The sequence below is a fragment of the Manis pentadactyla genome, chromosome 7 (genome assembly GCF_030020395.1).
Source record: "Manis pentadactyla isolate mManPen7 chromosome 7, mManPen7.hap1, whole genome shotgun sequence".
NCBI classification, from domain to species: domain Eukaryota; kingdom Metazoa; phylum Chordata; class Mammalia; order Pholidota; family Manidae; genus Manis; species Manis pentadactyla.
The window spans coordinates 90,834,734-90,853,983 of record NC_080025.1 but is presented as its reverse complement, the minus strand read 5'-3'; the positions used below and the strand labels follow the sequence as shown (position 1 = coordinate 90,853,983).

Sequence of the window (19,250 nt, the reverse complement as noted above, 5' to 3'; positions counted from 1 at the left end):
CCCTACTGGTTTAGATATCAAAATATTTCATGTGTCATGAGTGTCCTTGTAGGAAGATTTTTAAAAGCCATTTAAAAAAAGAAGGTAGTAAGAAAGCCAAAAAAAAAAGGAGGTTAATATTGGTCATTAAGTTGACAGGTCAGGTATGATTTAAAGTTAATTCCAATATTTTTCTAACTTATCCTTAGGTCTTTCTGGGGAGAGAACAAAGACTAGTTTCTTGTGTTAGAGCTTTTATGATTCTGAGAAGTGAAATGGTTTTATGGTTCTCCCTAGTGCTATTGTTGTGTTTATTTCAACTTCAAAAAATTTCTAAGAAGTGCTTTATTCATAGTTAAAACAGCAGATTAAGAAGTCCAAAGGCTCTTATTTATGTTTTGATTTCATCATTAACTTCAAGGAAGTTGTTAAATATTTTGTTTTGAGAAATAATAAGGATTAATCATACTATACTTGGAAAGAATTTCATGCTTTTTGAAAAAATTGGATTTTAAATGTGTTAAATGATTTTTCCCCTCTCTGTGAGTTGGGGGGCCCTAGAATAACTGGAATTGAGAAGGTTCAATTTATTTGACCCCTACTCCAATAACTACATTCTTTTTCATTTTGGCTTTGCCCCTCCATGGCATAAGTGTAGTCATTCTGTTGTCTTTTTCTGGTGAAATTCCTAAGTACATTAACATTACCAGTGAAGATTGCCAGTGCCTGTTTGTGGAATTAATAGAAATCACATAAGATGTTTCAGCCTAAATGGACAATCTAAGGCATGAATGATCACAACTAGGAGGTATCCATTTTAGTTTTAAAGGAATTCATGGATGAAATCATAGGACTATGTATCTCTCAAGATGTGTATTTCATTATTATATATAACTACTGCACATTTGGTGAAATTTTGAAATTTGAAAAGTAGGCTTAGTGGGACCAGGTTGATATGGATTATATGACAAATTCTGAAATATTAAGACCCCAAGGGACTGTTTGAATTTAGAGATTGGTCATATTTTTGAATAGACAAAAGGAATCTTAATTTATATTTTTATTGAATATATATGACCATAACAACAACAGCTGTTTTGTCAACATCTATTGGGTATTTACTTGCACCAGATATTACATATAACTTCATATATGTTAATTCATTTAATACTCATTAAAATCCCATAATGTAGAGTCTTTTATTATGCCCAAGTCTCCATTTTTTTAGCTATATTTTTAAAGCCCTTATAGAAAGTTAGGCTTTACATAGAAGTTTTTACTTTCTCATTTCATAAATATAAAATACTGTCAAAGTATTAATATACTGTTTTTAGAATTTGTTCATACATTGAATTTGTGTATATTTTTTAAAAATTGCATTTGCCTCAATAATTTAACAAATATTACTGAATTCCCAAGAAGTGCCTTACATCTACAATTGATAAACATTGCATTTTTTTCTTATATTTCCTTTAAAACTTTAGTCAAGAAATATCTGAATTGCAAACTCTAGTGAGATCAGAGTAGAAATTGGGAAAATTTGGGTTTCTCTAACATTACACCAGAAATATCAAAGAGAAATGAAGAACTCAGTACTTCTTTCTCCCTGAACTCACTAACCTCCAATTGCCACAGTATGGAGAAGATTAGAAAAAACTGAAAAATTACCAAAATAGATATACTCAGAAAAGTTATACCATTTTGGAGAACTAAATGAGCTATAATACCTAATTTTGTATATTTTTTAAGGAAATAAATTGTTTTTAAACCCAACATTGTAGAAAATTCATCAGCTCAATGTAGTTTTCAATCTGGCTGAACATAAGAATCACTTTTGAAGCTTTACAAAATACAGGAGAGAGTCTTGTTGGTTGGTTGTAAGAAAGTATATTTGAAAAATACAAAAGCAAAACAAGAAGTTACTCACAGTTGATTCTGATGTGTAACAGGAGCTGAAAACCATTGAATTAATGAACTGATGATTTTGAACCTAGTCTAGACTTTGAATGACTTATTGAATGTATATGACCATAACAACAACAGCTATTCTGTCAATATTTATTGTGTATTTACCTAATACCATTACATTGGAGTTAAAGTTTCAACGAGAGTGTGGGGGGAACATAAATATTCAGTCCATAGAAAACTTTTTGACAATAGACTTGAAAATTACGGTGAAATGAACACATTCATAGGAAAGTACAGCTGTGAAAAGTTATTTATCCATTTAAGATATTGAATCTAATTAAATATCGTACCACAAAGCAGTTAGATTTTACCAGGGAATTCTATAAAACTATTTGAAAGAAGAATTAACATCAGTCTTGAATATTTATCTAGAAAGTAGCAAAAGAGAGAACACTTCCCAATTTATTATATGAAGACAGTATATCTGTTTAGAGAAAATCTGACAAGGACCTTACATGAAATATATAATTTGCTTGATCAGATTATAAAATTATGGATTGGTTAGAAGGAAATAACATTTTATTATGCACAATCAACATGTGTGTATATATAAAGAATTGAAATGATTTACAAAGTTTATAAGTGAATTTAGCAAGGTCATTGAATAGAAGGACCATATAAAAATGTACTGTTGTATATCAATAAATAGAAAACAAAATAAAAAATACCAATTTACGATTGCATTGACAGTTACTTCGGAATAAATATAACAAAAACTGCAAAAGGACTCTACACTGGAAACTACAAAACATTATGGAGAGAAATTAAGGAATACCTCAATAAACAGGGGAGTATATCATGTGTACGACTAGAAGGCTTGTTATTTTAAAGATGTCATTTCTGTCCAAATCTCAGCAGGAGCTTTTGTGAAAATTGATATAAAAAATTATATGGCAATGCAAAGATTCCCAAACAACAAAAAAAGTTTTCTGTTTAGAATAGCTGAAACATGGCATAAGATAAATACCAAACAGATTTTGAATTACTTTGTTTTATTTACATTTTGTTTTTGGAGGGAAATAGTAAGTAAATTTTTATTTTATTATTGATATACATTTGATCTTAGAATTCTTCAAAGGATATATAATGAAACAAGGAAGGGACTATCTACATATGTTGTTTTGTTTTAAAAAAATTACTTTGTGCACTATTTTATAAATTTGCCAAAATCATTATGGTGCCATCATATTTTTATATGTAGTAGATTACTTTGTATTTATACATTAAATATTTTTTATGTGATTTGTGTATTTTGTGAGAAGCATTCAAAAACAACTGTCTGGATTTTTGCTATTACATTACGAAGTCAGACTTCTCTAAACATTTAATTTCATAATGCATAAGTTTAGGTTAACTTTGTTTTTAACTCACTGCTTGTATGATAGTTATCTTCTGATCTAAAACTTTCAGGACAGTATAGCATCCAAGACAACATGGGACCTCCATGATTTGGTTTCACTGAATGTCCCACTTTATAGTGTGCTGCTAAATCATTTGAAGGCTTTTGAATACTTACTTGTCTCTTGTTACACAGACTAAGTTTATGCCCAAACTCTTCCTACCTCAGTACATGAAAGAAAAATTCTCTTATCCCTCTTAATTACTTTCAAAGCCCCTTTTCACTGTTCCTAAGCAAAACCTATTCACCTTTCAAGACTGTACTCCTGCTTATTTTTATTATAAAGATTTATCTGGTATTGCCAACCACTTTATATTTCTTAAAACAATGATGTTTCATAGCACTTACTCTCTGGAGCATTCATTTATGTTCTAAATTATATATGATTTTATCAGGATCATGTTACTTAAAATTGTAGACATTTCATAACTCACAGATGAGTGAACAGAGTCCTAAAGAGATGAAATGATTTTAAGATAATATAGCTAGGTATAGCAGATTTATATGCAGAATAGAGGTGCCCTCTCAACCCATTTGACTTACTATGTTTATATTTAATTTTCTTGAATTTGTAGAGTGCCTGAAAGTGAAAAATGTGTCACATTCTATTACAGAAATTAATACAAGGTAGGCAACATGATAGAAATGGCTTTTATGAGCTTTGGAAAGACGTAGATTTAAACACCCTTGTGAATAAAAAAGGAACTATAATACCTATATTTCTACATGGGTATTTTGAGGCATTAAATGAACTAACAACTATAAAAGCATTAGAACCTTTCATATGAAAATAGTTTATGTCCAGTAAATGTTAGGTCTCTTTTTCTTCTCTTCATTTTAGTGTGTAGAATAGCTGTGTGTTTGTAAGCCTAATTTCTTTGGATTTTAATCCTTGTTCTACTACTCATATCCCTGTGATCTTGGGAAATTACTTCATTTCTGTGAAGTCAGGTTTCAAGAATCTGTTACACAGAATCAGTGTAATATTTTGCAAGGTCAAGATTATTGGCATTAACATAGCACACTGCTCCTGGCATATATAACGCTCTTGATAAGTGAGAGGCAGGCAGTAGTAGTAGTTCTGTTAGTTGGTGCTGTTACTTTAAATGGTCTATCCTCTGCTGCTTTGCTTGGAAGAATCATTAACTATTGCTGGGTCAATATTTATGTAGAGCATATTATATAGAGTTGCCCACATAAGAAGCAGCTGGGTCAAAAGTTAATTAAGCTAACTTTTGATTTGGGATCCCTTTGTAAAATTATGCCCTGTTTTCCTGTGTCTATGACCTAATACTATGCAATGTTTACTTACCCAGCAGCAATATAGCCTTTTCTTAGTATTTCAGACCTGTCTGTCTCCTATAGAGGACTGCACATCTTTGGGGGAGTGCATCCAGTATTTACAAAAGCGAATATCACTATGCCATATACCTTGTTCTACACCAGATCATGTCAAATAAATCTTCAAAATTTGAGGAAAACAGATTTTCACTTGGTATGGTGACAGTTAAACAGTCAGGAACTTAACTTTAATTAAATTGAATATTGAGGAATGCAAGGGAAAAGCTGTACTTAGCTAGGGCACTAGGTGTCACAGAGGAGAGCTGTACAGAGGAGCCACTGCAGCCTCGAGATCTGCCTGGGAGGTGGGATCCGTTCAGATTCCTGGAGACTCCTTATAAAGATAGAAGGATTGAATTGGCAAGCCAAATAGCTATCACCTCCAGTTACTCCCTTTCAGTGTACCCCACAATCTCTTATTTCTGTGGCTTACACAGTGTCCTGGTTAGCCACCCACAATGTGTGAAATACATAGTTATTAACTTGGGTGGTGACAAGAGTCAAGGACATCTCAGTGTGTCGTCCAAGTCCCTGTTCTCGTTCAACAGTTAGGAGCAGCAGGGCAGTGTGGGTTTCAGCATGGCTTTTGTTTCCTATTTCATAACATTTTTTTTTCTTCTTTTCTTATCTCAGAAAGAGTTTCACAACAGATTTGCTTAGTTATGAACACAAAAGAAGATGAAGACCATGTAGGTTATCGTCTTGAAGAAATGTTAAAAAATGAACTAAATGTAAGTATTCACAAACTGAGTTTCACAATGAAGAGGTAAATGTATATTCCTTCCCCCACCTACATCTCTCCCTTATTATTTGAACTGGTCAACTGCCTACTTAAATTCCTAAGGAAATGGAAGAAACAGTAATACATGTGAGGAGGTCTATAGCAGTTATTTACAACTTTTCCCACTAAGGACTTCCATTATTTATTTTTATGACAATTTTGTGTTTTGAAATATCTTGCTTGCCAAACTGATTTTATTAAATTTGAATTGATTTCCCTCTTTTCATTAAAATATATAACCACCAATAAGAGCTTATGATGAATATGTGATGATTTTTTAGCAATATATGTGATAAAATTCTGGTTAAAAGCAAGAGGAAATAGTTCATTTTAATTAGGTAATTTTATCATGATAGCACAGTTAGAAAGAGAACAGGCTCTTTCTGTTTTCAGACTTCATGTGCTCGGATGTCAGCTTTAGTGCCTAATTCCCTCATCTTATATTGAAAATGTTAATAATATCTACATTATAAAGTCGTTGGGAGGGTTGGATAAGAGAAAACGTGCTTAAAGAAGCATCTGGCATATACTATGCTTTTGAAGAATATGAAGTATAATGATTAACTTTTGATGATGAGTTGAGGCAGAGGTATGATATTAAGTAGGTAGATAGTACTAGTTCCCACACTTCCATCCTGTCTAGAATACAAGAATTGTTAAAAATGTAGATTCCTGGATTATCTAAAAATTTAGTGAACCATAGCCTGGAAGAAGTTCTGGAATCTGAGTTTTGTAACGAACTCCCCCAGATGGCTTTGATGGCAGTCAATGCTAAATTCTACCAGTAGTATTTGTTACAACCCAAAGCTCAAAGATGACAACCATTTCAGCTGTCTCTTAGGTGTGAAGGTTATATTGCAATCTGCTCTTCTAAGTTGCTTCTGTCTATTGATAAAAGCATAAAAATTCCTGGGCATTTCCCCTCCATCCTTGGAAATTTTAGCACCTTGTTCTCTGCTTTCTATCTCAAGGCCACCTGTTAAAAATATATTTCTAAATTCCATGCTCGAAATGCACTGCTGCATCCTGCAGAGCATTTAACTGTAGGTAACTTCCTACTGCCTAACCCACTGAAGCACCCTTTTGCCTAAAACAGTTTTTTACTGTTGAATAATCCCATTCACTCTTTATCCTGTCAGTGTAGAAGCCAGTAAGACAGAACCCTGAAAGCATATTATTGGAGCTCTGGCTATCAACCAACCTTAGGTTTAGATAGCTGGGTTTTTATAGTATTAAGCACCCAGCTGTTGAATTCACTGTAACCAATTCCTTGGTTGGTCTTCTCATATTAGAGTACGCAAGGGGTCTTTTGGTTACACTTACTATAATAATTCACTTTTTGCTGTTTCTTTTCCTATATTCTTTTCATCTCATGCTTAGAGATGAAATGACATAGCATTTAGGGGTACGTACAATTGTATATACTGGCCTTGTGTGATTTATTCATCATCCTGGCCTCTTAGGTCCTCATCCTTCTCATTTCCAGTGACCTGTGTTTTTAGTGCACTTCATTTACTTAGCCTTTGGGCCCAGACAGATATTGCCATCATTTTTACTGAAAAATAAATCCTAAAGCTATTCTTTAACTTCTGACCACAGTAGTTTGTCCTTTCATGTCTTGTACTAGATTATTCCTAGTGCACATATTTCAGTTTTATAGGAAACTCCAGGCCCCTTATCTTTATCCTCTCTTTCCAGTTACCTTTTGTTTTATACCCTCCTTTCCCTAGCTTAGATTCCATGATCCATAACCTCAGTGGATCATGGATCTCCCACTGCTTTCTTTAATTCCCATGTCCTTTGAATTTATCCACGTCACAGAACTCTTAGTGTAACTTTTTACTTCTCTAAATCTTTACTCAATCTTAATACTGCTGGAGAAAATTATACAACAGAGCAGATACTGGTCTCCATTCTCGAGTGGGCACCAAATGCTTTTAAGCAACCATATCATGATTTCTTAGTCATCTCCCCATTCTCTTCAACAGATATTTTAAACTTTTTCTATTCTCGTCCACTGTCGAACTCAGGGTGTCTTAACCATGGCACTATTGAAATTTTGAGCCAGGTCCTTCTTTATTGTCAGGGCCTGTCCTGTGCATGGTACACTGTTTTACAGCATCCTTGGCCTCTACACACTAGATGCCAGTTTTAGCCCAACCCCTAGTAATAGCACCAAAAATACCTCCAAAGGATGGCCAAAATCATCCTTCAGTTGAGAACCACTGGTTTAACCATACTCTGTCTACTTCCACTCTTAGACATAGTCTTGTCTCCAATTTCAGAGTATAGTTTTATACTCCCATATGGGAACGTCCCTGTCTTCCTTGTACCAAACCTCTAAAGAGTCTTGCATCTGTAGCCATCCTCTCATAAGACTGTTTCCTCTTCTGAGTGCTGGTTCCCCTCCCATCCTCTTCCCCACTCCCATCAACATTCCAACATATTCAAGTTCCTTCCACTAATGAAAACAAACAAAAAATCCTGTCTTAACCCAAGATTATCCTGTGGCCAATTTCTATAGAATAACTTACCTTCTCATTCCTTAATCCACTGCAGCCTGACTTCTACCCCAGCCTTCCACAGGAACTGCTCCCAGCAAGGTCCTCAGTGACCTCCCTATGAGCAATCCACAAGACTGTCAGTCCTTACCTTGATTTATTGCAGCACTTGATTCTCTTATCTAATACTTTATTTTATAAGGAATTTCATCCCATGGATTTTGTTTTTGACTTCCTCAGTTTCTTTTGCAGGATTCTGTTCATAAATTTTAGGTTATTGTACATAGGTAAGTGGTTTTCTCTAAAAAAACCTGCTGATGGCTTCATATCCAAGAGACAAAATTATTATTACTTACAATTAAATATTATGCAAGGGACAGAATTATTCTCTGTCCTGTGTTTGATTATTCACTATCCTGTGCTTCAGGTCTGTAAATTCAATCATAAATTCCTCAGATTATCAACCTTAAATGTCAGTAATATTTCACATTCACAAACTCTTGTTCCAGTCAGCCCTCCATTTGCTAAGGTTTTGGTATCTAAAAATGTGTATTATTACCTAGTTCCCTAAACCCAGTAAACTCTCTGACCCATTCTATATTTTACTCCCAAAACAAATTGAATTCCAAAACTTATTAACTCTAACCCTCAATATCCATCAAATATGTCCTTTTTTCTTTTTCACAAATACCATTGTCTGGATTATCAAAGCAGTCTGCCAACTGACATCCAGCCTCCAGTCTTGCCCTTCTCACATCCATTGTTTATGTGGCTGTTAGAATGATGCTTATGAATTGTGTATCTCACCAGGTTATTCCCTACTCATATCTGTTTCTTGTTCTTGTTTCTCTTTTGCTTCTAAATTAATATGAAAATTCCTTGCCATATCTTATAAGATCTCTCACAGAACTAATTCTACTAATAAAAATAACAAAAACAGCAATACTAATAGCCAGCAGTTTGCAGCATCTCTTTTGCACTAGGTACCATAGCATATGCTTTTAACAGCCTTCTGAAATAGTTACTATTACCTTTATTTTCCATCTGAGAGAACCGATGTACAGGGGAGTGTCTAAATTGTCCTTATTAGCATTGCTGTGAAGAGGCAGAACAAGGACGTGGAAATGAACTTGAATTCATGTGATACCAAAGTCTGTTTTCATAACTAGTATCCTTGCCAAATAACTTTGCATTGTCCATACTGTGCATTCTATGGGCCAACTCTGCTTTCAGTTTCTCAAATTTGATACTAGTTTCTGATCCTCAGAGCCTTCACACATGATGCCATTTTTCCTAGGTAGCTTTGCCTGCCCACCCTTTTCCTACAGTCTGATTTATATACCTTTGTGTTGTGTTCTATGGGATGCTACCCAACCCAACTGAGGTCTTCCCAGAGGCTAGTGCAGTCTTGAAAGAAAGGGGACATTTACTGAATGTTGACTAAATAAATGAATGGATAAATGACCATGATTTATTATTACTAAGCTGAATGTTGTATTTTATATTGTACTATGTTTTCTGCAGAACAAATTACCCACAAATGTAATGACTTTAAATAACAAACATTTATTACTGTTTTGGTAAGACAGAAATGTAGGCACAGCTTAGCCTTGTTCCTTTGGCTCAAGGTCTTTCATTTGATAGCAATCAAGCCGTCTGTAGGCTGAGTCTTATCCACTCCATGTGCATATGATTCTGCTTCCGAGCTTACTCATTCTGCTTTCCTGCTTAATCACTTACTCAGGTGATTGTTAGGTCTCAGTCCTTGCCATAGGCTTCACCACAGGGGTGCCTCACAATGTGCACTCAGGATTGAAGGCACTGTCTTTCTGTGCCCTGTTCTTTGAAGTCACATTCCATCACTTCTGCCATATTCTCTTCAATAGACTTGTTTGAAGCAAGTCAGTATATCCAGCCTACACTCATGAGGAGGGAATTATATGAGGTTGTAAATACTGGAAGGTATAGGGACCCTTTAAAGGGACCCTTTTAGAGTTTGCCTACCACAAAGGTATACTTGTTACTGGGTATAAAAATAAAATGTCCACTAATATGGCTACCCTAGCTCCTTGGCAGGTGAGGCAGTACTGTTTATAAGTCTGAATCTTCTCTGAATGTTAGAAATTTGACATACTGTATCTAAAATTTCTACAGTGAAATCATTATCCAGCTGAACTATAATTCCTTAGTCAAATAGGTGGAGGCACAATCTATTTTATAGGGAATATAGTGCTTAGTACTTGAATCTACTGGAAATACTATATGACAAACACCAGAGTTGATCAGAAACATCTGAATAGTTTGGAATCAAGGACAGACAAGAGGAACTGACTAGCCAAAACCAACAGCCTGAGGACATGCACTCAACAAGGAATGAGTGTTGTCTCCTTGAATTAAAGGCAGTTCTATCCAATATAAACCAGCCTAGCAAACTTTCAAATTCCAACAGAGAAAAGAGTTAGTGACTAATTTGTTTAGATTTTTAGGTTGGTCGGTCCTTAGTATAACCTAGGTAATCTGTTGTACAATCTGATAAGATTTACTAAATCCTAATTTAATTTTGGAAGAAATGAGCCTACAAAAGAGAGATATAGTCATCTTAACCATATTAGTCACAGCTTCAGAAATGGTTTCTAAGCTTTTATGAGGCTTCCTTCTATATCTTTCCTTTTCTCCTGCATTACTTCCCTCCCTTTTTCTGTTGTTTTTGAGTACAGAAATTTTCAATCATATACTAAAAAGAAAAAAGAATCCTATTATGAACTCTCATGTACCCAGGACCTAGCTTCCAACAATTACCAACTGTAACTCCAGGGGAAAATCCCAGGGCAAAATACTTTTGAAATTGAATAGTCAAAGGGAGAAATAAAGGGGGAGAAACTCATAGCTTACAAGAAGTCATCCACTTCTGCTCGCTCTCCACCTGGCTCTGCCATATTCTGTCTCTCACCACCTGGCTACAGAAAAACAGACCCTGCCCAACCTCTCTGGTCCAGATAAGCTCTACTCTCACTTGTAATTACCTATTGATATGGAGATGGCTACTTCTTTCCACTCCTTGGAAAAAACCTATTGATATGGAGATTGTAAATCCCAGGAGAGGAAATCCCAGGGCAAAATACCTCTAAAAACAGAAATCAGTCAGTCAAAGGGAGAAATAAAGCTTAGAATCCGTTTATTGCTCACAAACTGCAGTCTGGGTCCTTCTCTCTTTCCTGCTCCAGCAGAAGCAAAACCAGACCTTCCCTCACTTCTCAGGTATAAATAAGCCCTTCTTTGCCCAGGTAATTACCCATTGATAAGGAGATGAACTTCTCTCCACCCCTGAGGAATGATGCAAATGCATTAAAGCCATATTTCTTTTCACCTCTGAATAACTGTAGCAGATGAATAACATATGAATAACATATGCAGATGTACCAAAGCCAGGTGAGATATTCTGGGAATACTACAGTTTTACCCAGAGGCCACCCCTCCAGAAATCTCATCTTACAATTTTCTCCTTCCCCCTCTTCTGACCAAACTAATGACATACAATAGCAACAACAATAAAATCACAGTAATCCTCAAACCAGAGGATTCAGCCCATGCAGATTAAGTAAATGTACTTTACAGCACAATCTCTCACTAAGCACAAAATATGTTTCTACGCTTGTTTACTCATTTCTAACAACCATGATAGATTGCTCAGAAAACTTTTACCAAACATTAGACAAAGTCAAGCCTCTCTTTAAGTATTTTTTCTTGACAACAGCAACACAATCGGAATTCTCAAGCCAGAGAATTCAGCTAGGTTCAAAGTCCCATGCAGATTAAGTCCAAAATTCATCTATTCCAGCCATCATGTGGCAGCTGCAGCCAGGGGGTGCATCCAGGACACAAGGACTGTAGATGCAAATAACCATGATTGTGGGGGGCCAATTTGCTGTTATTCCAGGAATACACAGGAGGCCAGCTTCCAGGCTTTTTCCCCAAGGTGCCAGAAGAGCTAGCTATCGCTGGTCCATGTGTCTAACTGTCCAGGGCCACATTCATTTTATTTCTAATTGCTGTACCCATCCTTGCAATGCATATCCAATAAAGTGGGTGCCTTGATTACTTTCAATCACTGGCAACTGCCCATAGGTTGCAAAGAGATGCTCTAGGCCCCTTTTGGTGGTTTGCTGATCTGTACAATGTGCAGGGCACTCCTTCCGGGCCAGGTGTTCTTCAAAGGTCAATGGCAAGACCCACTGATGGGCCCACATTGTCTTTTGCCCCACCTGCAACAAATGCTGATGTAACTATTGGGCTACATCAGAGGCAGGCTTTCTTTCTAGCCAGCACACCTGGGCCAATGCATCTGCTTCATTATTCCCTGGGGATGCCAAAGGCAAATGACCAGTCACATGATATACGGTAGGTGTCTGTGGCACACCACTCCATGGCCTTTGGGTCCACTCTCTCACCCACCCCACAATGGGATAGGTGGTTATTACCTTGGTTGGAACTTTTCTGGTGATGGGCTCCATAGCCAGCAAGGCATGGTACACAGCAGACAGTTGCTTCTCTATCAAGGTGACCTGGACCTCTGCCCCTTCCATTGTTGTGACTAGGCTCTGGCCAGCAGCAAAAGCAGTAGCAGTGGCATGTAGACACATGCCCCTCAGTGTGAGCGCCACTTCTCCCGATCATTTCTAGGGGTGGCCCTCCCAAAGGTCGCACCCATTATGACAGATTTTGGGTTCAGAGCAATCCTGCCGACTGTGCCAGGTGTAAGTCCAGGGAGAGGAAATCCAGGGGCAAGATATCTCTAAAAACTGAAATCAGTCAAAGGGAGAAATAAAGTTTAGAATCCGTTTATTGCTTACAAACTGCAGTCTGGGCCCTTCGCTCTTTCCTGCTCCAGCAGAAGCCAAGACTGGCCCTCCCCCTCACCTCTTAGGTACAGATAAGCCCTCCTTTGCCCAGGTAATTACCCATTGATAAGGAGATGAACTTCTCTCCACTCCTGAGGAATGATACAAATGCACTTAAGCCATAGTTCTTTCCACCTCTGAATGCCTATCGATTCGCAGATGTACCGAAGCCAGGCAAGATATTCTGGAAATATTACAATTTTACCCACAGAGATGCACTAAGGCAAGGTGAGAGATTCTGGAAATATTGCAATTTTACCAAAAGCTCACCCCTCCAGAAATCTCATCTCACAATCGGCATGTTTCCCATTTTCTTCAATGGCCCCTGTGCGAGAAAATTGGAGCATTGTAACCAGACTAATACATACAATAGCAACAGCAATAAAATCATGATAATCCTCAAGGCAGATGATTCAGCTAGGTTCAAAGTAATAGTTTTGCTTACAATTACAGTTTGTAGGCTATAGGTGCAGATCAAATTCATAGCTTGACCATTTAACTGGAGGTCACTACCTGAACAGATAGGGAGTTCAGAGCAATCATCACGCAGCAGCTGCAGCCAGGGAGTGGGTCCAGGCCACAGGGATGATAGAAGATAATAACCTTAAGGGCAATAAGATACATGTTTTAATGACACCAGTATAGGCAAATCTTGTCCATCAGGTAGGATGCATGCAAGAAAGTGGTCCTGTGGTAGGGCAGCGGCAGGAATGGGATCTCGTCCTGGTCTAGTATAACCTACTTTCATCCTGCTCCCTATGGGAGTTGCAGGTAGGTCAAGATATAAGGCTATGGGAGGTACATGCACTAGCCATAAAGATAAAACAAAACTTACCCATAAGATGCTCTTACCTCCTGGATATTTTGGGTACACTATTGTGATCTTTGGGGGCCACTCTGCTGTTACTCCAGGAACACATGGGAGGCCAACTTTCAGGACTTTTCCTCAAGGTGCCAGAAGGGCCAGCCATCGCTGGTCCATGTGTCAAAATGTCCAAGGCCACATCCCTGGTCATATCCTGGATTCAGTAACTTCTCTTTGGTTTGCACATACAGTTGTGTAGGAGAGGTAGCAAGGTACGCTAGCATATCCACAGGGCTCAAGGCTCCTTTTCGGGGCTTCTCATTCAAATGCTGTACCACTGTCCATAATGAACTGACCAACCTGTAGACTATTGGTATCTGACTTCAGGCCAGATTTCAACAAACCATTGTACCTCTCTATCATTGTCTTCCCTGGTAGGGTTATATGGTACATGAAACTTCTACTTTATTCCTAATTGCTGCACACATTCTTGTAATGCATTTCCAGTAAAGTGGGTGCCTTGATTGCTCTCAGTCACCTGAGGCATGCCATTGGCTGCAAAGAGATGATCTAGACCCCTCTTGGTGGTTTGCTGATCTGCATGATGTGCAGAAAAAGCAACCAACAGTCCAGTAGCTGTGTCCACACAATCATGGCATACCAATATCCTGATATGGGCAGCCCAATACAGTCTAGCTGCCACCCGTCAAGGGGTATCGGCCCCTTTACTTTTGTCCCATGTTGCTGCAGGACTCGATGTAAGTCCCTCTTTGAGCATATAAGGCCCTCCTTCCCGGCTTGGCTGACTTCTTCAAAGGTCAACGGCAAGCCCCTCTGATGGGCTACAGTCCACATTGTCTTTTGCCCTTTGTGCACTAAACAGTAATGTGGCTATTGGGCCACATCAGAGGCAGACTTTCCTTCTAGCCAATGCACCTGAGCCAATGTGTCTGCTTCATCATTCTCTGGGGATACCAAAGGCAAATGGCCAGTCACATGATATATGGTAACTGACTTATTCTGACCAGAGGCCTATAGGTCTTGCCACAACTCTTGCCTCCAAAGGGGCCAGTGACCAACCTTCCAGGTGGCATGGTACCATGTTGGTAGCCACAGGGTCAAGCCTCAATAGGTGGCCCAGCTGTCAGTACAGACAGTTATAGGGAAGAGCTCCTGGGTAATCATGAGCCATTCTGCCTGCAACTCAGCCCATTGACTGCTCTTCCCGTCTCCATTCTCCATCCATATTGTCTAAGTTTTAGGATGGAAAGCTACAGTCCTCCACTTTGGGGGCTGGCCCTGAATGGAGCTGTCTGTGTACCAAGCATCTTCAGGTATAGGGGCCTTTTCCTTCCTGATAAGGACTCTTGGCTACCAATGGCTCAAAAGCAAGTTCTTCCTGCTTTCCACTGGTATAGGTCACTGGCCCCAATAAGCATGGAGTTCTCCACTTAAGGGACTAGTAAAGAGGCTGCTATGCTGCTGTAAATATACGCCCCATTTGGACAGTATAGGCATCTTTGCCACACCACTCTGTGGCCTTTGGGTCCAGTCTTATACCCACCCCGCAGTGGGATAGGTGATTATTACCTTGGTCAGATCTGTTCCAGTGATGGGCTCCGTAGCCAGAAAGGCATGGTATACAGCAGCCAGTTGCTTCTCTATCAAGGTGTACCGAACCTCTACTCCTTTCCTTAGTTGTGACCAGAATCCAATAGGTTGGTCAAGCTGCTGCCAAAGACCCCATCCATAACTATCTTCAGTTACATGAACATCTAACTCACAGGGCCTTGATGAGTCCATTACACACAAGGCCTATATGGCCTTAACTGCTTGCTTAGCAGCAGTAAAAGCAACTGCACATGTCTCGTCCAAGTCCCACTTGTTGTCCTTTCATATCACCTGGTACAAGGGCTTCAGAATTTGTGCCCAGTACAGGATAAACACTCTGCAGTAGCCCAAAAGGCCCAAAAACTCTTGTAATACTGCCACAGTGGTAGGGGAAGGGAAAGCCTGGACCTTGACTATGACTGCTCCTGGATAATTTTAGACTTTCTAGACTGGACAACCTCCAAGAACTTTACAGACAAACCAGGTCCCAGAACCTTGGTGCTGTTCACAGCCCATCCTTTCTCTTGTAGATGTTGCAGCAGTCGAGGACCTGCTCCTTCTAAATCTGCAAGAGAATCAGACATGAGCATGATATTAATGTAGTGATACAGCCTCACTGTTTGTGGTTTCTTCCATGTGGCCAAGTCCTGGGCTGTAAGTCCATGATAAATAGTGAGACTGGAGGTATCCCTGTGGAAGGACAGTGAATGTCCACTGCCGGCCTACCCACATGAAGGCAAACTGTTCCTGACTTTCCTGTACTATGTCCATAGAGAAAAAAGCATTAGGAAGGTCTACAACATAATGATATATCCCTAGTTCATGACTGAGTGTATACATAGGGCTGTTATAGAGGGGACAGCAGCATGCAAAGAGGGTGTGATTTTATTCAGTTCCCTGTAGTCCACGATCATATGCCAGGAGCTGTCTGGCTTTTTCACTGGCCACACTGGGGAATTAAAACAACTGTGAGTGGGCTTTATGATGCCCACCCTCTCCAACTCTTGTAGAGTTTCTCCAATTTCCTCATGTCTCTCAAGGCAATTTATACTGCTTAGTATTTGTCACTCACCGAGGTACAGGCAGAGCTACAGGTGGGTGCCTAGCATGTCTCCTCAGAACTGCCTTTATCACATGTACCCTCAGTCTGAACTTACCTGCAGTGGTCTGTAACCACAGGCCTTGCAGGATATCTACCCCCAAATATATTCAGGGATGGGAGAAAGTACCTAGTATTACTCCTTTGGGGGTAAATGCCCCATCTCCAGTGAGATTTTGGCTTTCTTCACTCTAAATGCCTTACCCCCATAGCCATCTATCACAGCAGGGGTCCTGGGAAAACACTCAGGGTTGTCATAAATCAGAATACTTAGCTCCTGTGTCCACCAGTGCCAGGACACGTACATTCACAGGGGACCAATGAATTGCTAATTCTACTTGTGGCCTCTGGTCTCCACAGTGTCCCCCAAAGTGGGGACCTTGATCACCCCCTCAGTTGAACCACAATGCCCAGTGGTTGTCCTGTGGGGCTGAGGGCCCAGGTGGAGCCTGAGTACTGTCCCCCAGGAAGTCCTGCAGGGACACAGGCTGGACATGTGTCTTTTCCTCCAGCTTCCATGTCCTGGACCTCAGTGGCTGGAACTGCTGCTCTGGCTTTAATTGGTGCCACAGTTCTAACAGATCCTATTGGGCTGCCCATCAAGTTTTTCTTTCACTACCCAAGCCTTTATCAAATCAACCCACATCTGGGTCTTCAAGGCCTTCACAGGGCTCTTTGCACCTCTCCTTTCAGTCATACCCATATTTCCTTCCATGCTCTTATTGTTTCAACCTCCTCCAGATCTGCTGAAGTCCGAGTAGCCTCACTTATCGGTTGCCATATGTGGGGAGCAAGAATAGTCATGAGGAACCCAGTGAGAGATGGGGGAGCTATATGGAACACCTGATTTTTCATTCCTGCTGTGAACAACTCCTCACTGGTGTCCTGGGGGTCCATATTATAGTTGATATTTTTCATGTCCAGCTCCCCTAATACCTGCTGGAGCTCTGCATATGTTTTCCAGCTAGTGGGTAAATATGGTAAATCACCCTGATTAGGCCAAACTGCCTTGATGGCTGCTGTCTGCCAGTCTAGAAGTGCCCAATTACCTGCTGTATGACGGGCACTTTGCAACTGTTGCTGGAGGGAAGGTTGAGTCATCAGGGAAGCCAGTCTACTTGAAGTCAGCACCCGACATGACAATGTTTTCCACCCCCATATCCCAAAGCGAAAGCCACGTAGGCAGAGGTTCTGGCAGCTTCTGCCAAAGCTGGGTGCCCATGTCCAACAGTTCATCCTGGGTATAGGGAATGAGCATGGAGTGCTCCACAACCTGGGAAGGGGGCAGCTCCTTCCCCTGAGGAGCCCATGGTTGTTGCATTTTTATTTTCTTAATTACAACCTGGCAGGCCTTTAATATGGGAGAGACTGGTGCCTTGGCCTTGGAAATACATCAGCCCTTGGCCCCACCCTGTCATCCTCTCCTAATATCTCCTCTACCATCTCGGGGGCTGAAGACACTCCTCTTTCCTCCCCCTCCCCCATGGCCTCCTGCAACACAGATCCTCCTGCTGCCTCCTCCCTCGCTGCTAACATATCTTCCATGAGTGCAACCTTCTCAATAACTGTCTCTCTTTCCTAAGGGCATCCTATTTGTCATGGCCCAGCTCCTTCAGGGGATGCTGCAGTATGTCTCTCTCCTGCTAATGTCTCTCTCCTCAATAACCCTTTCTACTATCTCAAGAAAAAGACATCCCACAATTCTGGGTGCTATGTGGCCACTTAGGGCCTCTAAGCAGTCTTCTGTCTCATGTAGGGCTAATTCCACAGCTTCTGGTGTCTTCACCCTTCCCCAGTTCTAGGGAAGGCCCCAACCCTCTACAAGGTGCTTTACCCTGTTTACCAATTCCCCACTAGGGGCTCCCCAATTGAAAATTAATTCTGGGGAAGGCCCCAACCCTCTAGGAGGTTCTTTACCCTATTATTTGCCAATTTCCCACTAGGGGCTTCCCAATTAGAAGCCCCACAGATAGTGGGCTTCCAGGTGAAGCTGCATCCTCTACTACTGCAGCCACTGGGGTCTCCCCACCATCCACTGTGGGGGCTTCCAGGCATCTGCCTACCATTTCTAGGGGCAGCCTACCCAAGGGTCTCATACATGCACACAGATTTTGGGTTCAGAGGTCCTCCTGACTACTGCCAGATATAACTTCAGGGGGAAAATCGCAGGGCAAAGTACCTTTGAAACCAAAATCAGTCAAAGGGAGAAATAAGTGGGAGACCCATTTATTTCTTACAAATAGTCACCCACTTCTGCTCTCCTGTGTCTCTCACCGCCCCCCGCCCCACCAGCTGCATTAAAAAGGGACTTGCTCTTGTAATCCACCTATTGATATGGAGAGAAACTACTTCTCTCCACCCCTTGGAAACACCTATTGGTATGGAGATGCACTAAGGTCAGGTGATTGATTCTGCAAATACTGCAGTATTATCCACACAAGTACTTAAGTCTGGTCCTCTCTATTTTTGTGGTATAGCCAGTCATCAATGCCTGGAACCATTAACATACAGGGGTTGCAAAATGATGATAGTAAGAAGAAGCAAGCAATATGGATACTCTTTCTGCTTTGGATAATATTAATTTTTTTTTTCTTCAAAATATAAAGTCAAGATTATAAAATCTATTTCATGTGTTTGAACCCATTGCAGTTATACTTTTTAATGCCCATATGGTCCAGTTTTGGATCATTAGAAACCTCTTCAACTTAGCTTGAATCCTTTTGACACTATGCTAGTCATCTTTGATAGCTTTCTTGCTTTCTGTGTGACAAGCTGTTCTAGGTTCATCTTGTACATTTCCTGAGCAAACCTGGAGTTGACCAGTAGTTTAGCTGGCTGCTGCTAAACTGTTCATTATTTTCAGGTTTT

At 39.9% G+C, this 19,250-nt stretch overlaps 1 protein-coding gene across 5 annotated transcripts in view; it reads left to right on the top strand.

Annotated features, from left to right (window-relative positions):
- The window catches only part of CRPPA (CDP-L-ribitol pyrophosphorylase A), a 321,192-nt gene that overhangs the window by 114,611 nt on the left and 187,331 nt on the right, over positions 1 to 19,250 (top strand). For all 5 annotated transcript variants that reach the window (XM_036894528.2, XM_057504562.1, XM_057504560.1 and 2 more), the window contains one exon: positions 5,321 to 5,418. In XM_036894528.2, the coding sequence (XP_036750423.1) occupies positions 5,321 to 5,418 (98 nt within the window). The remainder of the gene's footprint in view (positions 1 to 5,320; positions 5,419 to 19,250) is intronic.